At 38.1% G+C, this 26923-nt stretch overlaps 2 protein-coding genes and 1 long non-coding RNA gene across 3 annotated transcripts; 1 reads left to right on the forward strand and 2 right to left on the reverse strand.

Moving 5' to 3' along the window:
* The first annotated feature begins 440 nt into the window (after nucleotides 1-440).
* Nucleotides 441-2147, forward strand: LOC116297380 (homeobox protein Nkx-2.5-like). Its single transcript, XM_031705597.2, has 2 exons — nucleotides 441-729; nucleotides 1604-2147. Exons 1-2 carry the CDS (start codon nucleotides 606-608, stop codon nucleotides 2098-2100), a joined length of 621 nt encoding a protein of 206 aa, XP_031561457.2. The 5' UTR covers nucleotides 441-605; the 3' UTR covers nucleotides 2101-2147.
* A 12929-nt stretch (nucleotides 2148-15076) lies between these two features.
* Nucleotides 15077-20565, reverse strand: LOC116287186 (uncharacterized). Its single transcript, XM_031693829.2, has 2 exons — nucleotides 20180-20565; nucleotides 15077-16849 (listed from the first exon to the last, which is right to left on the reverse strand). The coding sequence occupies exons 1-2, from the start codon at nucleotides 20430-20432 to the stop codon at nucleotides 16281-16283; spliced, it is 822 nt and encodes a 273-aa protein (XP_031549689.2). The 5' UTR covers nucleotides 20433-20565; the 3' UTR covers nucleotides 15077-16280.
* Nucleotides 20566-22594: 2029 nt separating this feature from the next.
* LOC116287157 (uncharacterized) lies at nucleotides 22595-23257 on the reverse strand. The gene is made up of 2 exons (XR_004196037.1): nucleotides 23173-23257; nucleotides 22595-22831 (listed from the first exon to the last, which is right to left on the reverse strand). It is a non-coding gene; the product is annotated as an uncharacterized LOC116287157 (long non-coding RNA).
* Between the last annotated feature and the right edge of the window lie 3666 nt (nucleotides 23258-26923).

Genomic DNA, 26923 nt, shown 5'->3' on the forward strand with positions numbered 1-26923 from the left:
GTTTCTAATTACGTTTGTGTTTTTCTTTCACGGCGAACAGTACGGCACCAGAAAACATTATTTATTTTAATTTGACGGCTTTATTAAATCTAATTACTTGACAGTATATAGTTCATTAACTGAAATAAAGAATTGATTTACAGAAAAAAAGATATTGTCAGTGAAGATACTGAAGCCATTGGTGTATTTGCTTGGATTTTCCCTCTTTGAAGACTGCGGCTTGAATTATTGTTTAAAGAGCATCAACTTCATGTAAAACAAGGAGATTAATTCTTAACGCGAGAAAGCACGCTTATTTGACTGGTATTGCACACGTGTAGACTGAGCCACTGTACACAACCTGTTGGCTGGAAGTTGACAACTAAAATCAACGAGTGAAACTGGTCAGCCAATCGCATTCAATGATTTACAAAAAGACCATCAAAGTAGCATTGCCAGAAGAACCGAGTACTTAATGATTTTCAACTCAAAAGCACCTTTTTACGAGTCTTAGCGAGTCCTTAGAGAGTGAACAGTTAAGTAACCCAATCTCAAAAATATTTGATCTCTTATCAAGTAGTGCTCAGGATTTCATCGAATCGCACCACCACACCCAGCGGCTACCAATGAGTGCACTACAGGCTGTTCATCGTCTTCCGTTTTCGGTTGAAAACCTTTTGGGTCTTCGAAAAGAAGAACAGCAGCAGCAATCTTTACGAGAGCAGGATTTGCCTGATCTTTCTGGTGAAGGTAAAATGTTATTAAGTTGATGCTACATGCACCGTTATTGTTATGCGGAACTTAAACATGGAACAAATTCTGAACTTGACTGGCAATTCAATATTCTTGAGTTAGTTATAGCCGTGCCCTGACTTTGTTAAAGGCCCTTTGATGAGACCAAACGTTTTTTGTTGTTGTTGTTGTTGTTGTTGTTGTTTCGGGATTCCGAAATAATTCAGTTGAATTGGTGCATGCCATTTTAGTTATTTTTTGTTATTTTTTGTTTTGATATTTTTTCTGATAGCTTTTAATGGGACCCGAGCTAGAAGCGAACAGTACAGATGTTATATATGTATAGTGTGGTGGGCCAAAGAAATTTAACAAACTCTGAGTTCATATCAGTATTATATTCTCGAACAAATTCGGAAATAAAAATGTTAGCCTGTTCTCAAAGTTTCATTTCTGATTCTGTATCGATTGACTGACAATTTTTTAACCTTGCATGCTAGTTTTTAGAATTCAAACGCCATCTAAAAAAATATTTGATGCTTGCCTATGGCGTTTAAAGCTGCGATAAACGATACAAGTTTGGTGTAGATTTATGTATTGCAGCAAAAAGCTGCAACGTCTATCATATAAAGAATTTTTAAGATTAAGATCAACTATGGTCTGATAGGATCATTGCATTGATAGTGAATATTATGGTGAATAGACGCTTCTGCTGAAACATTCAGTCTTAGCTATCTTTATGCGTGCTTGCAATTTTCATTACGATACAGAGAAAAATTAAAGCATTAGATCTTAAATGAACTTTCTCAGTGCAAAATTTCATCGATGGCTTAACAAATTTGCAATTTTCTTGTCACCCAAAAACTGATTATTTCTTCTACATATTTTGTTTTAGATAAACTCGACCAGCAGACACTACAAAAAGATGACAAATACCAAAGAAGAAGGCGAAGGCGAATACTATTCACACAATCACAGGTCGACATTTTAAAAAGCGTGTTCGCAAAGCAAAAATATCTATCTGCTGAAGGTCGAAAAAAGCTAGCAGAATCATTGGATCTTTCTCCTAAACAAGTAAAGACTTGGTTCCAAAATTACCGATACAAATGCCGAAGAAAAACCTTTGACGATGGGTACACACAACCCGAAGAACTTGAAATAGCCAACCGCTTGGTAACGACAACGTTGACAGCACCCGCAAGAATGAGTATGCCCCATTCAGAGGGATCGCCGGCTGTCTTTTTTACAAACCCTTACCATTCGCTTGAACGAAACTCCTCTACTAGTCCTTTAAGCACATTTTATGATCGTTTTCACTCATTGGCTAATTTCTCGTACCGTTTTCCTTCCAAATACCAACATCTGCCAACGTGTCAGATGTACCCTAACTAGTAAAGGCAGGCTTTAATGACTTTAATACGCTTTGAATTATAACAAATTTGTCAAATATATAAATATATTTACTCAGATATGCGATGGTTTTGCGTGTTATACCATTAAGAAACATGGAGTATCCGGCACGAGGCACTTGTAGTAGGCGGCACAATGCATTGCAATTATAGAGTTAAATGCACTTATGCATGCCCTGGGTGTCAATTCAAGAGAGTTCATTCCTTTCCAGATATTTGAAAGCGTTTCTAATCAGTTTAAAGTTTCCTTTGCTTTGACTCGCAGATTAACGGGGTTTATACTTAATTAGGCTCAATACTTTTGAGATAACCAATGCAAAATCCGATGGGAAGTTCTAAACGTTGACGTAGACCCCCTATTTGAGACCCAAACAAATAACTTCCCTTCTATTTAGGACTGACATTTTTCATACTTTATTGTGTTGTCCCATAAACAATTAGTATCAAGCTTTCAGATCTTTTCTGAGTTCAATAAACAGGATGCATTCTGGTCTTACGTTGGTACTAGAACACAATGCACCTAACTCACCATCTCCGACTGCCCCCCCCCCCCCCCTCAATGTCCCCCCTCCTCAATGCCCTCCCCCCCTTCAATGTGAACAAATGAACTGCTACAAGATAAAATCAGGATGTCAATTTTATGTGAACTTCATATACGGTCTAGGGGCCGACTAACCTCTCCCTTAGGCTTCGGCCGAGCTTCCTGATCTGTCTGTAAATCTTCGGATAGCGGTGTCGGGGTCGAAATCTCCGGCGTAGCCGTAAATGCTTCGCGCTGCCATACGACGGTTCAGCACTCGATGTCTGGAAGTATGCATGGTCCTTTTTTTAAATGAATCTAAAAGTGAAAATCCTAAAAGCATTTTTCCATACCATGTGTCTATCATGTCTAAATATACACAATAGATGTCTATTGATTGTGTCTATTCTCGATGGAAGAGTCCATTCACATGCAGTTCTACATATATACAGAACATACGCTCACAATATTCGTCAGTATTCGTTGTGCATGTGTTTGTCTTCAATATCTCACCTCGGACGCGGACCAGATTCGAGGGAGGGAGGGGGGCTGCGTAAATCCCCCAAAAATGTAAAGCACGGCACCGGTGATAAAAAAATACCGCGCAAAAAAGAATTCCAAAAAAGAATTATCGAGCTAACAAACACAAGAAATGCGCGTAGAGGCTGTTGCCTATTGCAATATATCATATATATATCGTGCAATATAAATTCCTGCAATCCCCACTTCCCCTTCAATTATCTCATTTTCGATTCCTTTGCGTACTACTTTAGCTAGTTACACTGCTCTTTAAGCTACTTTAGATCGATCCATTCACACCCCTTTTTGTTTTAGCTTCGCACCAGTGTCCCAAGATGTGCAAAAGGGACAGCATGGTGGTCTTTAGCAAGGGGGGGTCCTACATGGACGCCAGAGACACGCCGGGGTAATGAGCCCCGCCCCCCATGTAGACCTACACACTACAGATTACTACAATAAACACTAATACAAAAAGATAATCAAAACATCATTTACATATAGAGTATCATCCTGGTCTACCTAGGATTATACTCATCAAAACACTTTATAGGTATATTCAAGCGCACACAACGTTTTCCTTTGCATAAACGTTACACAAGTACAAGTGAAAAGAAGACAAAGAAAACTACTTTTAGGCTGACCAGGTTATAACAGTAATATCCGGAGAAAACTTTCCCAAAACATTCCAGGATCTGTTGAAAAAACGCCTTGATTTTCGACTAACCGAACGTTTAGAGTAACAGAGCAGATGGATATTAAGTCGTTTCACAACCTTTGATTTAACCACAGAGGCAACAGGGAGAGTACCTTCAAAGCAATACTCATTCCTAGCCAACCACACAAAGTACTTCAACAGATTAAGAAAATAGGAAAAAACAGGTGGAATAATCTGCCGTTCATGATTGTCATATCCAAATAGCATATGACGAGATTGAAGGGATGGCGACAAGGGAGTAACACGCAGAAATAAGGTCTGAGCCCATAGTAACAGTTCTTGCATGAGGTTACATTCAAAGAATAAATGAACTGGAGTTTCCAAAGGATGTCCACAAAAGCATGAAGGATCAGCAATGTTCATACCAAACTTGACAAGTCGATCACAGGTATAGAGCACTCCATGGCAAATCTTCCACGATAGATCACGAACTTGACGATCCAAAGGCATAATGTTCACTTGTGACCATGTGTCCGTCCAATAGAGCTCGCCAAAGATTGGGCGAAATTTCAGAACGCAATTAGGAAGCATAACATTCCTTTCAATGATATTTGAATAAACAGATTTTGTAGTAAGAGATGAGATAGACAATGCACTACCATCAGAGGACCGCAGAATAGCAAAAGTTTTCAATTGAACTGAGAAATGGCCACCGACGTATGCCCAAGCATCTAAAAGTGAGGCATAAAAATCCGGTAGTAAATAAGAAGGATAATATGCAGGATATGAAAGAACAGAACGTAAATCATCACCAAATACTTTCTCCACAAAAAAGGAGAAGAAAGCACACCATTTCGATGGGGACAGGGCCCACCGCTTTATCCACTGACAATGAAGTGCGCGCACCTTTGATTGTATATCAATTAAACCAAACCCACCTTGAGTGGTGGATTGGAAAAGGACGTTTTGTGACATCAAATGCTTTTTCCCCGACCAAAAAAAATCCAAAGTACACTTGGAAGCTTGCGCCAAGACCCAGTTTGGCATGGCTAGCACTGAGGCACAAAACAATAGACCTGCCATGCCAAGTGCATTCAGGACAAGAGCCTTACCAGAATAGGAAAGATTACGATGTTTCCAAGAATCTAGTACACTAGAAAGTTTGTTTAAGCGACCATCCCAATTTGGATGAGAGACATCATCATTTCCTATACATGTGCCAAGACAAGGAATACTGTCTGAAGACCACTGCAAGTCAATGGGAGGATCACTACGACCTCTCCAAGAGCCTGCCCAAAGCCCTTTAGATTTCTCTTTATTAATCTTAGCCCCAGATGCCTTTTCATATTCCTCATAGATGGAGAAGACAGTGGATATTTCATCGTCATCTGTACATAACAGGGTCGTGTCATCAGCGTATTGGGAAATAAGTGCTGGTTCATAATCAGGGTGCGGAAGAACCAAACCTCTTAAATAGATTGACGCACGTATACGACACGCTAAAGATTCGGCAATCAGTACGTAAAGGGGCGCTGACAGTGGACAACCTTGTCTTACACCCCTCGATAAATTTATAAAAGGTGTAAAGAAGCCATTTACCAATACCGAAGACTGAGGTCCAGTATAGAACAAGCGTACCCACGAGCAAAAGGAAGGTCCAAACCCCATGCCTTCAAGGACTCTGAGCATGTAGGACCATTCCACCCTGTCAAAAGCTTTTTCCTGATCCAAAGACAATAAGGCCAGAGGTGAATTAGTTATTTTGCCATATGTAACAGCATCTTGAAGAAGCCTGATGTTTTCACCAATAAATCTGCCAGGTACCGAACAGGTCTGGTCAGGAGATACAACATAAGCGATCACTTTTCGTAGACGGCCCGCGATTGATCTTGAAGCTATCTTGTAGTCTGTACATAATAGGGAGATGGGACGCCAGTTTTTCATCAAAAATCTATCTCCCTTTTTATATGAGAGCGTTATAATCCCTCTCCTCTGAGAAACTGATAGTACACCACACCTAAAGGCATAATTAAGTACAGCTACCAGGTCCTTTCCAATGAGATCCCAAAACTTTAGATAAAATTCTTTGGGAAGACCATCAAAACCAGGCGTTTTACCTGACGGCATCCCCTCAGGAGCCTCAAGACATTCCTTCATGGTCAAAGGACCCTCACACACATCTTTCACTTCTAAAGGAATTCTACGTTCCAAGTTAGAAATAAAATCATCTGCAATGGTTTCATCAGTTTCTTGTGAAGTAAATAAACCCTTGTAAAAAGAGAACCAAGCCTGCCTCAAATTCTCAGGATCAGAAACGTATTGATCATTGCTATCTAGAATAAGATCAATCATTTTGTTGGCCCTATTCTTCTTTCCCATACGGAAGAAAAAGGAAGTGGATCTCTCACCCTCTTCAGTCCATTTGGTACGAGCTCTTATTTCTGCCGCCTTGGCTGCCTCTCGATCAAACAATTCTAATTCATTGAGTACACTATGGTATTGATTTAGAACAGAGAGATCTCCCCCATCTACCAGAACTTTTAATGATCTTGCTTGAGCTTCCAAGGAATGCCTGGATGCCCGTCGTTTGAAAGATAACTTGGAACAAAACCTAGTGGTGGCTTGTTGGATCTTTCTTTTACCTATATCCCACCAAACAAGCAATGACGTACATGACTCTTTCTGAGGTTGCCAGGACTTCCATAAGTCCCTTACGAGCTCCACGTATGCATCGTTATCCAAAATACTAACATTGAGTTTCCAAAAATAAGGGCCTCTGGGTGGAACTTCAGGCAATATGAAATCAAGGAAAACAGCAGAGTGATCAGAATGCGGACAAGGTAAAATACTGCACTCAGAAACATGAGGAACAAATCGCAATGGAAGTCCGATCATATCAATGCGGGACGCAGCCATGCCATTAGTACTGATATAAGTAAATTCTTTGGTTCTAGGATGACAGTGCCTCCAAATGTCAATCAAGCGATTTTCATGGAATAAGATGGGAAGGACAGTAACACTGTCATAACTAGCAGGTAGTACAGAATTAAAGGATCGACGATCCAGAATAGGTGTAAAAACCGTATTGAAATCCCCTAAGAGGAGAATGTCAGACGTAGGATCAAGCCTATCATTTACTTGTGTCAAAAAACCATCTCTTTCAGGATTGTGATTGGGAGCATACAGGGAGACGATAGAAACTTTGCAAGAGTCATATTGGACATCTAAATAAGTGAAGCGGCCATTGATACCCGAGTACTGTTTAAGTACAGAAAAAGGAGAGGCACGCTTTAACAAAATTGCAGTACCACCAGAATGCTTTGTGTTGAAATCTCCAAAAGCTAGATAAGGAGAATTATCAAACCAATTATTGAGTTCTTGTTGTGAAATACAGTGAGTTTCTTGGATGCTCACAATATCAGGCGGGCGAGATAAGGAAGACAGCCAAAAAATAAATGTTGTTCTTTTCACATACTCTCGCAGACCATTTATGTTTATAGTGAGAGCCCTCATTTTAAACAAAAATCAACAAGTATTTATGATAGTTTCAATATTCTGAATAACTGCTTATTAATAAACCATCAATTTCAACATTTTCAATAATCATAACATTATTTGTAACATTATTCATATAACAATCTGGGACTACAGCCCAGCTCTCGATATGAACGTGAATAACCTCTGCAGTAGTTCTCTTACGATAACTTCGATGCTTTCTTCTGATGATGAAGACTTAAGTTCAAGTAATGAAGGATCTAGTTTTTGTATATCTCCTCCGGAATTAAGGAGCGCTAAAGTTAATACGATAGCCAATGTTTCTACTAGATCATTGTCATCGATCGAAGCTCCATCACATACTGGTTCAGCTAGCTTAGCTCTTAAATCAGCTCTAAATGGAAGAGATCTTGATTCCCTTCATGTTTCGCAACTAAAGACTGAATTGGGGAAGAGGAACTTATCGAAATCAGGAAAAAAAGCCGTCCTGAGGAGGCGACTTAAGAGATCGATATCACAAGAACCAGCCGTTATTACGAAAGTTTCCCGCCAAAATTCAAATCCAAATCAAGAAGATAATCCTATTCGGCCTGACAGTTACCATAACTGCTCTAACCTTATTCAATCCTCAGTAAATAACCTACGACAGGAGCTGCAGCAGCAATTACAAGAAATCAATACTGAAGTTTCAAGGTTAAGAGAGGAATATAACAGTCACAGGAGTCCAAGTGATCTCGTAAGTGAAAACAGAGAACTCAGAGAGAAAGTTTTATTGCTTGAAAGGGAAAACCAGAAAGTCCATGAAGACAACAGGGCCCTGTTAACCACAATACGTTTACTTAATCTTGAAAAAGAAGAGGGTTTACAAGCAAAACCAATACCTAAAATTGTTATTGATGAGGAAAACAAGCCGAATTTGCATAAACCACCAAGTATTTCCTCCAGGGAATCCTCTGCCTTAACAGGAGCCAAAAATGAAATTCCAAATGCCCCTCGAGACAAAGAAACAAAGAAAATCAAGAAGCCTAGTGCCCAAAAAGAAAAAGAGCCTAATTACCCTAAAAGACCCAAACAAAAGAATGAATCCAACAGCACAAAGAAAGACATCTTCATTGTCGGCGACTCGATGATCAAATACTTACAAGGGCACAAGATGTCGAAGACTTCAAAAGTCAAAGTTTGGACATTTCCTGGTTCTACAACTGCCGATATGAAATATCACGTCAAGCCACTTATAAATAAAAAACCAGATGAAATACTCTTACATGTTGGCACCAACAGTTTACGCTCATCCAGTTCTGCACAAGCTTGTGCTGAAGAAATTGCCGAGTTGGCCTCCCTTGTAAATAACAACTCAACAAAGGTAGCTGTCTCAAGTATCATCCAGAGAAGCGACGACGAATCGCTAAACAGAAAGGCAAAAGAAGCCAACACCATCATCAAACAGCTTTGCGAAAGGAACAACTGGAACTATATAGAACATTCCAACATCAAGCCTGACGAACATCTAAACCGGAGTGGGCTCCATCTAAATAGATCAGGAACCAAACAGTTTGCAACCAATTTTATTAATTTTTTAAAGAAGACATAGGAACTAAATGTCATGGAGCCCATAGAGAAAGGGAACAAGGGTAAGTCACGTAATTTAGACAAAATATTTGGTCGTGGTTTAACAATGGCTTCCTTAAATATTAATAGCTTAGTTGCGCACATTGATGAATTACGGGTGTTTCTCGCCGCATCTCCCGAAATTGATATCCTGGCAATCAATGAAACTAAATTAGACTCTACCATTATGGATTCTGAGTTACATATAGAGGGTTTCGATATTGTCAGAAAAGATCGATCTCAGAATGGTAGAAACGGAGGAGGCGTATGTATTTACATGAGAAACAACCTGAGTTATCAAAGACGCGAAGACTTTGATGATGGGATCTTAGAACTCATCACTATAGAAATCTTTAAGCCACGATCAAAATCATTCTTAGTTAGTACTTGGTATCGCCCTCCCAACTCACCCCTCGAGTTATTCACGACATTTGAAAAGCTCATAGATAGCATTGACAAGACAAATCTCGATTATTATTTGTTAGGTGATATAAATTGCGATCTCTTAGAACTAACGAGAACGAACCTAGCTTCATCTAATTTAATCGATATTTTGGATATCTATGGGCTTTATCAGTTAGTAAATGAGCCAACACGTGTAACGCATAACACTAAATCATTAATTGACTTATGTGTGACAAACACTCCCGACAAAATTAGTAAGTCAGGTGTGTATCATCTTGGCATCAGTGATCACTCTTTAGTATTCATGACGAGAAAAATTCATTACGAGCCGTCAAAGGCTCGCAAAATTGAGGTACGTAACTTCAGAAATTTCGATCAAGACAAATTTTTGAGTGATCTCAAACAACTGCCATGGTCAGACATTAAGTCTTACGATGATCCGAATGATATGTGGATTCACTGGAAAACCTTGCTAACCAAGTGTATTGATTCCCACCTGCCTGTTCGCCACAAGCGTGTGGGAAGGAAAAACTCACCATGGATCACAACGGAGCTAATACAGAAAATGCGGTCACGTGACCAATTGAAAAGGAAAGCAATTTCCACTGACAGTGACCTATTTTGGAAAAAATACAAAGAATCGAGAAACAGGATTAATAACGAAATTAGATTAGCGAAGAAAAAATACTTTACGGAAAATTTAGCCCTAAATAAATCTGATCCTCGGAAAACATGGCAGCTCCTTAATGATCTAAGTGCTCGAAAGGCTAGCAAATTTTCCGGCGTTTCCGAAATTAAAGTTGCCAATAAATCAGTAACCTCACCAAGTGAGATGGCCGAGATTTTCAATGAACATTTCACAAGTATAGGTCAGACTCTAGCCAACAAATTACCTCCATCTGACATTAAATTTGAATCATTTCTGAAACCTGCAACCGGTAAAACTTTCTCTATCCAACCTCCAAGTGAGCAAACTGTTTGCGACTTGTTAGGAAGTATAAAGGAAAAGAAAGCTGCAGGCTTGGATAACATACCCAACAAATTGCTAAAAATGTCCGCTTCTATAGTGGGACCATCTCTCACTGTGATTTTTCGACAATCTATTAAAATGGGCATTTTTCCTAGGGAGTAGAAAATAGCGAAAGTAACGCCTATATTTAAAAAAGGGGAGAAAACTGACCTAAACAATTATCGCCCAATCTCGGTCATTCCCACTGCTTCAAAGATATTTGAGAAGATCGTTTATGATCAACTATACGATTATTTGAATGAAAACCAGTTATTGACGGAATGCCAGTCAGGCTTTCGTTCCCTGCACAGCACTGTCACCGCGTTGCTCGAAGCAACGAACGAATGGTCAGTTAATATAGACAAGGGACTACTTAACGGAGTTATCTTCATAGACCTCCAAAAAGCCTTCGACACCATAGATCATGAAATTCTTTTGTCCAAACTATCGAATTATGGTGTAGATGAAGGCTCACTCAAGTGGTTCCGTTCTTATTTACTGACGAGGTCTCAGCTGTGCAGTGTTAACGGAAGTCTGTCTGAGCCTTGTACTGTGAGCTGCGGTGTACCACAAGGCAGTAATTTAGGCCCACTTTTATTTCTCCTGTATATTAATGACTTACCAAATTGTTTGGCGCAAGCCATAACAAGAATGTTTGCTGATGATACCAGCATCAGCTTTCATGGTAAAAATGTAGGGGACTTGGAACCAAGCATCAACACTGAACTCACTAATATACATCAGTGGTTGTTAGCAAATAAGCTAAGCTTGAATGTAGCGAAAACGGAATTTATGATTATTGGGTCCCGCCAAAAGTTCACAGCGCAATGCGATTCCACTATTAATATTGCGATTAATGGAACTAGCGTTAAACAAGTTGATCACACCAAATCTTTGGGTGTCACTATTGATAAAAACCTTAATTGGTCAGAACATGTTAACGACATTTCGAAGAAAATCTCATCAAGTATAGGGGCTCTAAAACGTGTTCGCCCATTCATTTCGACCGATAGTGCCATCCAAATCTACGAAGCCTTGATTCTACCCAAACTGGACTATTGTAGTGCAGTTTGGGATGGATTAAGTGATAAACTATGTGTTCAACTACAAAAGCGTCAAAATCGAGCGGCTAGAGTTATCACAAGATCTAACTATGACATAAGATCTAGCCATCTCCTTGACCAATTAAACTGGGATACACTTGCAATTCGTCGTAAAAAACAAAAAGCCCTACTAATGTTTAAAACGATGCAGGAACGTACACCAGTTTACTTACAAAACCTTTTCTCCGACTACCATACTAAATACAACCTTCGAAATCATGATAAAAAATTGTCAATACCTAAGCCACACACTGAATATCTAAAACGATCATTCAGTTATAGTGGGGCAAAATTGTGGAATGACCTACCATTAAATATAAAAGAGGTCATGTCAATACGAAAATTTAAAACGGAAATTGATAGTCTATACAGTAAGAAAAGTTGTAACTAAGGGCTCCACGGCAAACATGTAAAACAGTAACTAGCTTTTTATTCGTAAATCTTTACTTTTAAATATTTTTAGGCAATCGACTGATGTTTTTACCGTGGTAAAATAAAGAAGCTTCCTTCCTTCAAAAAAAAAACAAAAAAAAACAAAAAAAAAAACCACATATATTACGTAAACAATTCATACTTCAATACACTTTTTTTTTTTTAAACCTTCAATATATGATTAGAAATATAGATAACTATATAAATACGCAAGAAAAATTAGGGTTTCTTTTTAGAACGTTGAGTAATAACCTCCTTTGGATCCACAGATCTTTTGAGGTTACGTAAATTAGTAAAGCAAATGTCCATCCCTTCAGCAGGTTTTTCCTTCGTCGTGTTTTGTTTGACCATATGACTAAATGAAGGAGAGGACAAAGATGTTCCCAAGGAAATTGAAGAGTTAGAATCACACGACAGAGATAGTACTTCAACATTTTGAAGAGAATCCTGAGAAGAAGGATTAGGAAAAAGCGGTTGCGAAGAAATAACTTCTGAGGAGGAATCCTTTTGCAAAGAAGAACGCAAATCTGTAGGTTCCTGTACAACTTCAGTGATCACACCTGACTGAGATATATTTTCTGTCAACTCTTGAGACCCCTCTGGGAGAGAAAGAGCAGGATGTTGCGGAAAGTCCTGTCCTTCAGGACGATCTATAGCGTAACGAGGGGGTTCAATAAGATCCTTCGAGCAAGCATAAGAATGGTGACCTTGCGCACCACAGCGGTTGCAGACACCTTTTAGGGGACATCTTGTATTTGAATGTCCCCACCAGTTGCATGAGAAACAACATAATGGCTGACTACGGTATCTAATATGAGCAATAAACGGGTCCAAAAGAACACTCGTAGGAATATGCTCATTTAATGTCACAAAAAGCCGTCTATCTCCAGTTTCAAAGCCAAATTTGTCTAAATTTCTCACCACTTGATTTACGCTCCCATATTTTTCAAAGTATTCCTTGATGTCGTCATCCTCCACCTCACAAGGGAGGTTTGAAACCGTCACAACTTGTTGAGGTGATTCAACCCCATTGAAAAAGCAAAAACAGCCCCTAATATAGATTCCTTTCGTAAATAATTGTTCCCTTTGTCTATGAGATTCCTTCTTAAACGTTACTCTACAAGAATAACCTGTATTAGACACCTGAACACATTTTATGGCAGTACGCAATTCGTTTCCAAGAACTTTTCCAATGGCCGCAATAATTTCATCCCTAGTGACCGGCTGTCTAAGCTTCTGTAATTGACGTGGAAGCCCTAATTCTAATGTATTTGGCCTATGTACCGAGAACATATTTGACCAAAAAATAATATACCAAAAATATTAATAATCAGTGCCCTTGAAGGAAATATTCCTAGGTTGTCGAAGTAGGACAAACCTAGGGAATAATCCAACAGAGGGAGGAGGATACAACTTCCAGTTCTTGACTTCAGAAATCTTGATTCTTGAGTCTTGAGAATCTTGAGCCTTGAATCTTGAACTGTGAATCTCAGATCTTGGACTTGAATTTCTGCACCGACTTGTAAAGAAAAACTTCACCAACTATCGGCAATCGTGAGCTTACTTGCAAAAGATGATTAACCCCTTGCTATGACCAGCAAACTCAAAAATCTTGATTTTTACGCTGATGTCTTTGAACGCATACTCATTCCTTTCCATGTGGGATGCGTTAGTTAATGAAAGCTAAGATCGGAACGTGCATCATAGTAAATTTGATCTATTCCAAAGTTTATTTGCTGTCATGGAAACGTGATTTTGGAATTTTGTACTTTTTGATCCATTTAAAATAAGGACTATACTTACAGACATTGAGTGCAAAACCGTTGTATGGCAGCGCGAAGCATTTATGGCTACGCCGCAAGTTTCCCGCGCATTTTTCTTAGAACCCAGGACTAGTACTACCGCCACCGTCACACGTTTAGAACGCCTTGCACATTAACACGAAGAAAATATGGCTACGAGAAGTGAATCAGTCTTGTATTTGTATTTCTTACTAGAACATAAAAGCCTTGAGAACTAGTATACGTTGCTTTTCTGGTCCGAAATGATTTCCCATATCCTGGGGCCTATTTCTAAAGATTCTGCAGCAGAACCTGGCAATAAGAGTGCATGCGAAGGCAAGTTTACACGATTTACAAGGACAGCACTCGAACGCTCCTGGCTAACTATAATTTAGGTAAAGATGGAAGAAAGCTTTGTATTATACTGGTAAGTGTGTTTCAACGCCTTTATATAGGCTTAACTGTATCTTGTACTTTTTGTGTGACTAAAAAAATGCTTGTTTAACTAGTAAAATGACGGTTGTCTCTTCATTGCTCGAGTGCAACGCAATGAATATACAACTTAATATGCAATATTATCTAGACATAGATCTCCATCAAGGAAATGATTAATATAAAAGTACAAAAGTACCCATACTTTCTTTTACTTTTTAGTATAGAATAATTGAGTTGCTTTTCACATTAATATCCCTCAAAGGTTCCTCAGTTCGCTATTCTCTTACGCGGCTATTGTTAGGGTCATCTACTAGAGATGACCCTACGCGGTAACAGCGGCTGCGTAGAAGACTGCTAGTTCGCGGGCTTTTTTTAAACATTTTGTGGTCATCAAGCATGCCGCAAGGAAAAATCAACTTGAGATTGAACGAAGTCGTTTACTTTTACTTCATCTTATATAGTCTCTGGACGCAAAGAAAAAAGGTCTCTGCTGGTGCACGTGGTTTATATGGTCAAGAATTGCTGTTACGTTCGAAGCGGCACGCTGATTGAATCTACGTAAGTAAATTGTTCTGGTATTCAACGTGTGGTGCGAAGCATCGTGTTAACACTGAGTCCTCGTTGAACTTGCTTGCCTTTCAGTGCTGTTGTACACAACTGAGCTGAATGAGCTACAGGGGTGTAGGGAGAACCCCAAAAACGTGCATGGGTGGGGCGGGGGAGTAATTTGTTTTCTTTTTAGGTCATTTAAATAATGTACATACCACCTTCTCAAGAATTACTGCAACAAAAAACATAAATGAATAAAATCAGTGAATTCAAATGAGTAATTGTAGTTTTTAATGGTTTTCGTTCTTTCAAGTCATCCAGCTTTTATACTTGTTAAATTATATGTACATAGTTTGCATGTTGCGCTATATAGGCAATATTTATTATTAACATTAGAGAAACAGAGGATTAAAGAAATCTAAAAAAAAAGAGAAAAGAAACGTGTATGTAACTTTTTAGCAATATTTTATTCATGTCTTGAAAATGTTTTGTACAGAACAACTAATTATAAAATAACAATCTCATGTTTGCATTCCTCAGTGTTAAATATATACATTTTATTGTGATTTTTTGTAGATTCTTGATATACTAAATAATTAAATATCTATTTCTTTTATATTCATCTACTTATCAGCGATGGTAAAATCATATAAATAACTCTCTGTATTGCTATACTTTCATTTGTAGAAAGTGTTGTTTCACGACTCTCATGAAACATGAATGGAGCAATGCAGTGTTTTTGCATAAAAATGAGATTTCATTGCTAAAAGGAGAAAAATTCTACTGTTTTGAACTTAAACATGGCTGATGCAAAACCTCTATATATTTGGCTATTTTATTTTATATTATCAAAATAGGAATTCATTATGAATTAAAAATAATATTGGTAAAAATCTAGGTGCATTAAAGATGGAGCCGGGATGTAGCCTATTGGAAGGGGAAACGGTAGCACTCGTGTAATGTTAACATTTTCTTAAAAATAATTAAGAAATATAACACACATAAGCTGAGTACAATATAAAGCGATGGCAGCCATGACAGGAGGCAGGAACAATTGAATCTGGTCTTGCCTGGTTTTTATGAAAATAATTCAGTTTCCTAAGGAAAAAAGAGACTCTTGTTGTGCCTTCTGTCATGGCTGCACATGCTTCCTTCCTTCAGCATGCACCCAAAACTCAATGGAAGCACGCTAATCAATGACCAATCCTTTGGTGGTGCAAAGCCTCAATAGATAGATAATGGATTTGACAAATGTATTATATTTAGGTAAGAAAGGTAACTCCTGGTCATGTGAAGAAGTAATTGAGGCCAAAGCATATCTTCGTCTTCTATGTGTGTGACAGGTAAACTAACTCTTAAATAATAAGTATAGAGAAAGATAGAAAGGGGATTGTTTAATACCTTCTACAATTATGGAATCAATATTGGGACACAAGCAGATAGGAATCCTTTTCTTTGGGTCGAAAATAAATCTCTTCCACTTACACTGATTTTAATTAAACCCTAACTGTTCACTGTGTGTTCTAACTAGCTTGACTGTTAAAAGTAATATTATAATTTGATGAACTGGATCTTTATATATATATATATATATATATATATAGCTTTTGACTGTATTGCAATCAAAACAATGATCACAAATAATGATATAACTATTCATAAAATCCATCTAACGCAAAAGGATAAGAAGAGCGGATAGCGTAAAGAGTATTTGATAAAGGGCTTATTACATTTGGGGAATGAATATCACCATTTGTCCTCAAGTCCTGCAAAATTCGTCCAGGATAAGCGGTATGACTCCAGTTAGGATATATCGCCTGATAGCTTGGGTAGTTACATTGTCTACTTGTATAACCTGTAAAGTCCGCAAGATCGGGTTTGGAATACCCACGTGATAGCCCTTGATGTCCATAATCCACAAGCTCTCTTTCGGAAGGGGAATTCTGCTTGAATCTTTGTCGACACTTGTATCGATGATTCTGGAACCATATTTTAACTTGGATAGGTGTAAGATTGATCATTCGAGCAAGATGTTCGCGCTCTGGAGCAGACAGATATTGTTGAAACCTGAATCGTCTTTCTAGCTCGAAGATTTGAGACCTTGTGAAGAGAATGCGTTTCTTCTTCTTGCCGGTTGATTTTTGTTGCTGCTCACATGTTTCTCGCTCGGAGTGATGCTGGTTTTCGACATCCAAGGCTGTTTCTTCATCCGTATCATCTCCTTCAAAAAGAAAGCAACAAAAAATGAGTAATTTTGTATGAGCATGAGCATGAGTATGAGCGAGAACGCGTAAAGCTAGCTCTGCATACAATCTCGCTAAACCTTATTTAGGATTTCATGGTGCTATTTTTTTCACCATTCTTTTTTTAAACTTTGCTGGAAAAAACAAATTGGCCGCGTCCAATTACAAAAGATGGCATTTGATGCGTTTGGTCTTGAGTGCTTTTTGACCACCATTTGCCAAGACATTTTTCAGATTCAACCACTTCACTAGTACTGGTCAAATTTTGCTTACACTACTACAGATGAACCGAATGAATGAACTAATGTCAGGTTAACGGGACTATTTGGTTGCGTTTTTTCATCCTTTTTAAAGTATTTTTGTAAAGATCGTTTTAAGGAAAAGGCGGTTATGTTTCAAAACGCCAAAAAACCCTTAGACAGACAGCTTACTGTGAAATCTCCTTCAAAGGTATTACTAAGGCACATGCGTGCTACGACACGACAAATCGCTCAGCTAGCAACGCGTCCAGGTTTTTCAAAGCTGATTACCATAACTTTATTCTTATTCTTCAACTCTTTTTTAAACCATGGTTTAGAATTGTTCTGAAGTACATGATAAGGCGGTTTTGGATTGAAGAATGTGGATAAAGCTTATTACCATGACGAACTAGCACATGACATTTTAATCCGTCGATAATTGTAGACATATTCATCAGGAATACTATCTAGTTACTCAGTTAAGGTTATTATAATCTTTGTGTACATTTTGGATGTTTATTCACTTCAAGGTAAATACATGGTAACAATTATGTTTTTGTCCTAAGGGATTAGTCTCATTCTGGAATGGATTATAATAGATATCTAGCACAATGGATCAAGATTATAAGGGCTTCCTTTCAATGAAACAAAACGATATCAGGGGCGTGTGTCAAAGTCCAGTGCCAAAAAAAAGGAGTATGTGATCCGAAAAAAGATAGATTTGGGCTATGGAAGTTTTGAGGTTTATGAAAACAAACGATAACGCGGGTTTTCTGGTTCCGGCGAACGAAAATTGGAATTAGTTTATCATGATCCAATTAAAATTGGACTGAATCCTGAGGCATGTTCACACCTTACTCCCTGCTCCATGCATATAGCATAACGTAAAACGCTGTATAGAAAAAATATTGTCAGTGGTACATATGAAATATATGTGGTTCAAATTCATCCAAGTCTTATACTTGTATTTAGTCCAGTAAGTGGTGTCATCATAGCTTTGAGGTTTAGTAATCGCATATTTCAAATATGAACAGATTCTTTTCCTGATTAACGATTCTTCATATATCACGTCCATACTTATAACCACTGTATTTGAGAAGGAATTCAGTTAAACCATGCAACTGTTCATGTTCGTTGATCAAAAACTAACGATCGAAATCACAAACCAAAATTATCAGGATGATATTCCTGTAAACCAAACGTACTCGGCGCACAACTCAAAGATCCCGTTTGTTAGTGCTATCTATGGTCGGCGTAACTGATGAGAACAGTATTAGACCATAGTTAAGCCAATCCTCAAGCATTCAAACGTGGACTCAATATACTTGAATGCTTGTAACCATAGATACTTGGTATATGAATATTTTTCTGGGTATTGAAGTATGATTTGTGATTGCTCGTTTTCCTGCTTAGTTGTTTATCATAGTTCTACAGTAGTCAGTTCGCAGTGCTACTTCATAGAGGACGGAGTATAATTGGGGAGATGGGTTAAAGCGCGGCTTCAGGCACTGAAATCTCGACTCGATCTTACAAGTGTTCAACTTGAGTTCAGTTTTAACTTAAGGCTTCAGTTATCATTCTGATTTAAATGCAGCTTTATAGGCTTTGGCGTATTTATATACCTATAAACTACAAAAAGCGCACCCTGTTATAACTGCTTACTCTGGAAAACCTTTGTACTTTAAACGAAATTTCTTCAAGAAATAAACCACGCGTCAATGTATGGACAAAGAAACTCAAAGAAGCCTTTCGTTCATATTTCAAAAGGTATTACTCTTTATATGAGAACATGAGAAGTTAATCACGTTTTTGAGTACAGTTTTAACGCAAAAGGCTAACAAATTCTAAACACCTTTCTATCAGTTCTGTCCTTGTTCCAGTCTAAAGATGGTGCGGGTTTCAAAGTCCCTGAATTGGTTTTATGATCTTTTGACTGTTTGCAGCATGGCTCGCAAACTGAATTTCAAAGTGGAAAAACGTGCGATATTTCTCACGGTTTTACAGTTTAATTCATGTTAACTAAAATAGAAGTGATTTAGAATATCTAAGATTTGACTGCGTTTTACATCTCGCTTATGGTCCCAGCTTCGTATAGTAAATGCCCAGCTTGCCAAAACACATTGCCTTTCCAAGCAGTTTGTTACACCGGTGCAAAGTTGTTTTTCCGGCACGCCGGTCTGAATAACATTGCGCGACTCACAAGACAAATAGAATAACGAATGAAAGACGATTTTCAAGCTACAACTGTCTTGTTAAATGAGACAACTATAATGCCATAGAAATTCAATCATGAAGAGGAGAGAGAAATTAAGATTCAGGCACTAGATTGATAAGCAATGGATATTGTTTAAACCGATCTGATACAGTTTTTAACGAGAAAAGGTGCCACTTGATTCTAAAAAGGATCCAATTCACTTTTTATTGTTAATATATTATTTTAATTTTCTTGTAATTCAGGGATAATTTAGAAACGATTTCCATTTTGGCTCGAAGGCTCTTCAAGGGCTATTTAGTTAAAGAAGCGGAAGGATATAATTCGTTGAAGCATTGAACTAAAACATGAAGCTGAAATCTGCCCTCTGATGCTTTACTCGATGGGGCTCTAATGACGATCCATTTATTTGGAGTACGGCAATCATCTAAGCTTCGAGAGTTCTGTGACAGAAAATGACATAATACTCCTATTCCTAAGTCTCTTTGTAGGTACTCGTTAAGCTGGTCAAGTCAAGACACTTACCAATAAATAGACGTATGAGAAATGCTTTGAAGGAACGTCATTTGGTGAATCATTGAAGGCGCCAACAATAGAGTCAAATACAATTAGGGAAAGTGGAAATCGTTGCTTGATTCATTTGGAGTGTCTTTTGAAGTCAAGTTTTTGATTGATAGTCAAAACCGAAAGATTTTTTCCCCTTCAAATCTTAAAATGTTAGCTTTGCAATTCAAATGTTGTGATTATTTCGACATTTTCATGTGAGGGCAAAGTCCTGGTAATATTCTGATTTACTGGAGTCTTACAAAAACACATACATATATATCCCTTAATTTTAAATAAGTATAAAGCCTTACTTAAGTATTCGTCGTCTTCTGAGGGCTTGTGCCTTTCGATCTCGTCGTCGTCGGGGTCTTCTGATCGTGAACGCTTCTTGGGCCTTTCTCCTGTCTCTTCATAAAGATGGCGTTCTCCAACTTTTGTCGAACAATGAAAATTGCATTCATCAATCTTTGTGTTAGGAGATGTTTCACAAGGTTTTGCTCTGTGATTATTTAGGATCCCGTCAATGGAAAACGGATGAAAATGCCTTGATTGTCCTTGAAACATGACTTTAGCTGGCCTTTAGCACACGCACAATGACCCTCTATTGTTTCTTTGTGGGGTGGTTTGAGTTTTGCCTTAACAAGTAAACTCCTACGTCTTTGGGTCTTGTCTAAGCTAAGGAAAGCTGATGACTGAAGGTATTTTCAAGTTTCAGTCGCGCTTAATTTGTGTGTGGCATTAAACCGGAAATCTGGGCGGGCCCCACTGAAGTGTTGGAGCCTCTAACACAACACAGACTCGAGCGTGATTGGTTGGTTGGCAAGGTGTTGATCACAGCGAGTTTAAAAATAATTTAGATAAGTGCAATACTTTTACAAGACAAACAAAACAAATTGAAATTGTGAATCGGAAATGCCAAAGTAGCGTACGAGTGTTGAAAACCTTCAAGCAAGGATCACTTTTGTTCACTGGAAATTGTTGACTTAAACAAAAAATGGCAAAACTGAAGTACTTCCAAGCTGCAGCTTAAACTATTTCAAAAAAGAGAAAAATACGCTTTAAGAAAACTCTATCCCATTGACATATTCTCATAATATGAATCAATGAATCACTTTAAAAGGATTTTCTTTTCGAGTAGATGTGTGAAAAACGTGTTCAGCTAATCCGTAAACTTTAGCTTTTGATAATCGGATTTGTGCTCTGTCAGGTCGATGAACAGAGAACGATATATCTAATGGCTTAGACAAGCTTGCAGATTGTTCATTTTGCTTGATGGCTGCAGATTAAAATCGTCCTGATAGCACGACTATATGAGATTTCCTGAAAAATCCAACAATCCATGCAATTACTGCCCTTAGCCGGAAAGGGTCACAACTTGTGTCAAGATTCCCTTTTTGATTTGTCCTTCATAGTATGACAGCAAAATACCTCACATATACACTTCACAACGACCTAGCCACACCATCAGACTATATCATAACCATATCTTTATCTCAGAAAGCTTGATAACTTCATAAAAAAGACAGATACTTTCTCAGTGTGGTTTAATTCTAGTATCTATAAGAAAAAAAGTAAAATTTCCCTCTTATTTTGATATTAAACAGCTTGGACACATACTTCAAGGATAAGTTGAGTAATGAAATCTTGAGTGATGGGTATTTGACTCTATTCACCTTAATTCTTTTTCTCATAAATTGAAAATTAACAAGAGGGCGCCACGTAGTACGACCGAACTGACAGTCCGAATTGGTGGCAGCGAAAGAAACCTTTCGTTAGACATAATTCACCTGCAAGATTTCCATCACTTTAAAACGAAACAATTTTAATACTTGACATTGATGATAAGAAGAGAAGAAAATATGAAATCATATAGACACTGGTTTGAACGGTGCTATATGGGTACAGAGATTTGCCCTAAAAATCGCATGCTTTCTAGCAACGTGTAACGAGACGTGGAGCAGGTAAAAATGGCAAGTCCATCAACACACAGGCTTTACGTCTTCCAACAACATTTGAGAATAGTAATTGAACTTCGATTTCAATGACCTTGTCATAAATGAACTGATTTTGTCGCACCTAAATGAAAATAAAAGCATTTTGACAGTGCTAAGACAGTTTGATTACTCGGTTTTCAAAAACGGACTCGATACTTCATCCATACTTCGTCCATCTATTGATTGGCCTTCAAAAAACGCGGTTTATCAGTTGTCGTTTATAGGAATGTCTTCCAACAAATGCCTTACTTGAAACCCAGCTAAATGGTGATTAAGGCTTAGTCTAGAACATCAGAACTAAGTAGCTGTCAGTTTGGAGGGATTATAGAGACATTCTTTGTGTTCTCAATAGATGCATCTTTTGTCCCAACCTTTCGTAACTGTGTACACACATTGGATTAGGTGTCATGAAGCTATCGTAGCAGAAGATAAAAGATTTTCTAAGCTGTCACGATGCATAACAAACCCAATCAATAATCACATCAAAGTAGAAAAGGTATATTTTTTTGATCGATTGATAATTACGTGGCCACTTTGGCCAATGTTGTGGTATTTAACTAGTTACTCTTTTAAGACAAGCTGGACGATTAGACAAATCATTTCAAATCGATAGCCAAAGATGGTAACCGAGATACGGCCTACTATTTAGTAAGTACTTATTAAGACAGCATATTTTTAGGATGAAGTCGAGATCAAAGTAAGTCATAGGCCATTTCATATCACACATTTAACTTGAGTTCAAAGTGCGCAGTTTAATAAAATACCCAAATGTTCTTAAAGCGGGGGAACTTCACTTGCTACACTAGCGGAAACAGTTTTTGTACTGTGTTATCGTGGTTTTACGCCTCTTCGAGCATGTTTTTTCATTCACTCCACTTGCTACACTAGCGGAAACAGTTTTTGTACTGTGTTATCGTGGTTTTGCGCCTCTTCCAGCATGTTTCTTCATTCCTGCGCGTCACCCGGAAGCTGACAAAAAAACGAGATCCCAGCTTAGTTCAAGAGTTTTCGAATAAATCCTTTGGGAAGTGTGGATCGGATATCTTTACTTTGCTTTACTTTAATTATTTCAAGAGCGCACAGCATATAGCCCAATTTAGTTTTTCCCAAACCTTCTGCTCCTCTCTCAATTTTATCTAAAACGGCTAGCGTTTAATTCCTCCTCAGTTCTATCGAATTCCTGACTGGCACTTTTCTTTCCCGAAACCCCTTACCTGTGCCGAACAAAAGTCAAGTGATCAGTGGGGAAAACCATGTTTAACATTTTGATTCATGTTACCACCCTATGGCATAGAGTCTAGATCACTTACTAAGGGTATGCTAGTAATTTGTAGCCCTGACAGTCTTCATCCTCCCCTATTTGTTCTTGCTACGACACTATGGAATACAGTCTATAGATCAATGACTAAGGGTATGCTAGTAACTTGTAGCCCTGACAGTCTTCATCCTCCCCTATTTGTTCTTGCTACGACACTATGGAATACAGTCTATAGATCAGTGACTAAGGGTATGCTAGTAACTTGTAGCCCTGACAGTCTTCATCCTCCCCTCTTTGTTCTTGCTACGACACTATGGAATACGGTCTATAGATCAATGACTAAGGGTATGCTAAGTTGTAGCCCTTACAGTCCTCATCCTCCCCTCTTTGTTCTTGATGGCTAAAATATGGATGGTCAATTTACACACTCTTTATTTGGTACTCCTTCATAGACGAATAATTTGCGGCTAAAAGTAGGAAAACCATGCGTTCACCCATCTTTTACTACCCTATCTAGCTAAAAGATTGATAATGACCTAATAACTTGCATGTAACTCTGGATGGATTGATACTCGTTCATATTCAAAGAATGTTAGCATTTGGTACTCCTTCATAGACGAATAATTTACAGCTAAAAGTAGGAAAACCATGCCTTTCTTGAAAGTTTTTATGTTACCACCCTATCTAGCTGAAAGATTAATAATATCCTAATAACTTGTAACTCTGGATGGATTGATACTCATTCCTATTCGAAGAATGTTAGCATTTGGTTTGAGAAGTCTTTTGAAATCATCATCTTTCAAAAACCGTGCGGTCAATTTTGTCGTGTTACTTTTCAAACTGACCGTATTATTTGTCATGTTCTTGAGCAATTCCTTCGTACAAAAGAAATATTCCTGATCGTGATCTTTTCCTGGATTAAAGTGTTCAAAAATATAATTCTCATCAGACTGCAATGTCTCCCACTTTGGATTTATTATATATATTGTATTATATATTATTTATTTTTAGCCAGTCGTTTTAACGTTATTCTTACTTGCGGTGTCCTGTACGAGAATTAAAAATAGGTTGGTATGAGTAATGATTTTCCGTTGACTAGACTTTCTAACGTGTATGACATTGGTCGATTTTTGCTGGAGTGGGTGGTTAATGTTGTGGCCCGAGAAATTATTTGACCGGAAACACAGCCTAGTTTAATTTTTATGCTTGACTGTATCACAGTATTTGAGATTCCCTAGGTAACACGTTTGAGGCCCATTATTAGGAGGTGGACAATCTGTGGACTGGCTCAGAGATGATTTGACGGGAATACATAGTTTTGTTCAAATGTTCCCTTGGATTATATGGCACAGTATTGCGCAGCTGAAAATTTTAAGGGTCAAATGAGTGCCCATCTTTTGAAAGGTGGTTATTTCAGGATATTGTGGTCTCCGTGATGATTTCGGTGACCAAGTGATCCAGTTAAATGAATGCACATTTTGGGCTGGAATGCACCAGCAAAAAATCTGTACTGACAAACCCATCGTTCCTTTCAGTTGACACAATTTCTCAGCCCTGCAGATGCATATGCATTATTGTACAGTCATGTCTTTGTAAGTGTGTCATTTTGTTTGATTTGCTGATCGTTGATGAATGGAGTGAAGTACAGCGCACAAGTGGAAGGCCTTGTTCAAAGGCCAGTCCAAGTAGATTTTAGCTGTACTCACTAACTGTCATTTCAGGAGCAAAATGAATCGATCAGCTAGTTCAATAAGTAGCAACTAGTGGACATGCCTTACGAGCTTCCTATAGTTCTACCGTCGAATCTTAGTGTTATACAGACACCCAGGGGAGCGGGAAAAATATCCGTATGAACAGGGTGTCCGTGTAAAGCGGGTTATTGTAAGAGTGAATGCATATCAGTGGTGCAGAAACAAGTGGCTTTGAAAGCAGGGGATCATCTGTATACCAAAATCCTTAATCCCCATTGAGTACCATGTTGGGTCCAGTTTTTAGCTGTAGAAGGCATTTTCCGTGAACTGACAGACCGGAAAGACAGGGAAAAGATTTATGAGGGTTTGCATTGTTATTTAGATACCTGCTGGGGGTCTGTGCAAAGAAAATTTAACCAAAGATGTTGACATGATCAAGAACGATAACGTATAGGATATGACGTCACTACAAGCACGTAGAGCCAATAGCATCTTTGAACTCCAAACGATAAAATACGAAGTACTATTTTTAACAGTGTTGAACGTTATTTTGAACTACACTTCATATTTTTTATTAAAGTAAAATCTCAAATATTTCTTCACAATTTTCTTCGAGTTTGTACATTCAATCCGTGTGTTCAGTTCAGTGAACGGATACGGCAAAGAAAGAGCGCGAAAAGAAGTAGGCATACATATTTTTTATTAAAGTAAAAGTCTCATATTTTTCTTCACAATTTTCTTGGATTTTTACAATCAGGCCTTGTGTTCGCACAGTTAACGGACATGGAAAAGAAAAGAAGCGCGTGAAAAGAAGTAGGCATGCGCTACATTAATGACTGATTATGCTTTCTGCATCTACCTTGTAAATAATGAATACCTTTTTGTTGATTACGCGGCATTACCAGATAGTGGAACATGTTAAGATAAAGTACGAATCAGAGTACGAATTGTGTGTACAAATTTGATGAGGGACAAAAATGAAGCTAATGAAAAAAACAATATGGATTGTGCGAGGTGACGGAGTGGATAAAGTCAGGAATATACCCAAGAAAATTTTATCTGGGATCTTTATGCGGAAAACCGGATGGTTGCTGCCGGGTAAGGATCGGGGGGGGGGGGGGGGGTTTAGTTTAGTCATGAACTCAAGACTGGTAAAATGTAATGTAATGGATAGTAGTGTGGTAGTCTCTAGTTCTTTATTCAAGACAAAAATAAAAGTTTAAGAGAATACAGGAATACAGAATACATTGCGATAATACAGGAACTTAATGTCACCACAAAAACGGAGAAAAATGGATTCGCAGTTTTCGATGCTAAGTTCTTTGTCAAATAAACGGAGTTGCGAAGCCAGGGTTTGTTTGTTTTGGAATTAAAAAACTGGCAAGTTCGCTAGAGTTTGGCAAAAAATGTTTTCGGGTATCCGGCATGGAAAATAACTGTCCTAATCACTAAACAAAGATTTCAGTAAAAGCAAGAAACTGTGTACCTTGATCCTATTGTTTATACTAAACTGTTTGTTCATCGTGTTACAGGATTACAAAAACGACTTTGAGCGTATTTATCTTGCAGGGCGAGCTCTGCTTGCTCTGATCAAGGTGAGAAAATACGAACATGAATCGAAAGAAATGATTGATTGTGTATCGGTTAACAATGTCGATACAACTGACTAAAGAGTCCACCATGTATCTAGCCTATCTATCCCAACAAGACCTTTCAACTGAAACATTTCCTATTGATCGAGAACAATCAATCAAGATTCAAAGATTTAATGGTTGGCCAATATTTGTCGAGGATTACTGGTTTCTGAAGCAGCTGGTGATACTTCTCGTGTATACATGTATTCAAGAGCTTAAAGGTCTTGCATTGAACAATTGAACGTTGTCGAACCAAATCATGCAATGTATTTAATTCGAGTCGTTTGCATCACGAGATTCTTCTGTGCAAACACTTCCCTAGAATACGGCCGGGCTGTTATTCAATAACTTAACAGAAAGACCTATCTTATAATGATTCATGCATTGTTCTTAATGAAGACTTGCATGTTGGTTGTTTTAATAACGTGGTTAGGAAAGCTGTGTTAATTGTTATGTCTACGATGATTAGCTAAACAGT

The sequence above is a fragment of the Actinia tenebrosa genome, unplaced genomic scaffold (assembly GCF_029948245.1).
Source record: "Actinia tenebrosa isolate PJP-AT-01 unplaced genomic scaffold, QUT_ActTen_1.0 PGA_scaffold4__44_contigs__length_22323623, whole genome shotgun sequence".
NCBI lineage: Eukaryota > Metazoa > Cnidaria > Anthozoa > Actiniaria > Actiniidae > Actinia > Actinia tenebrosa.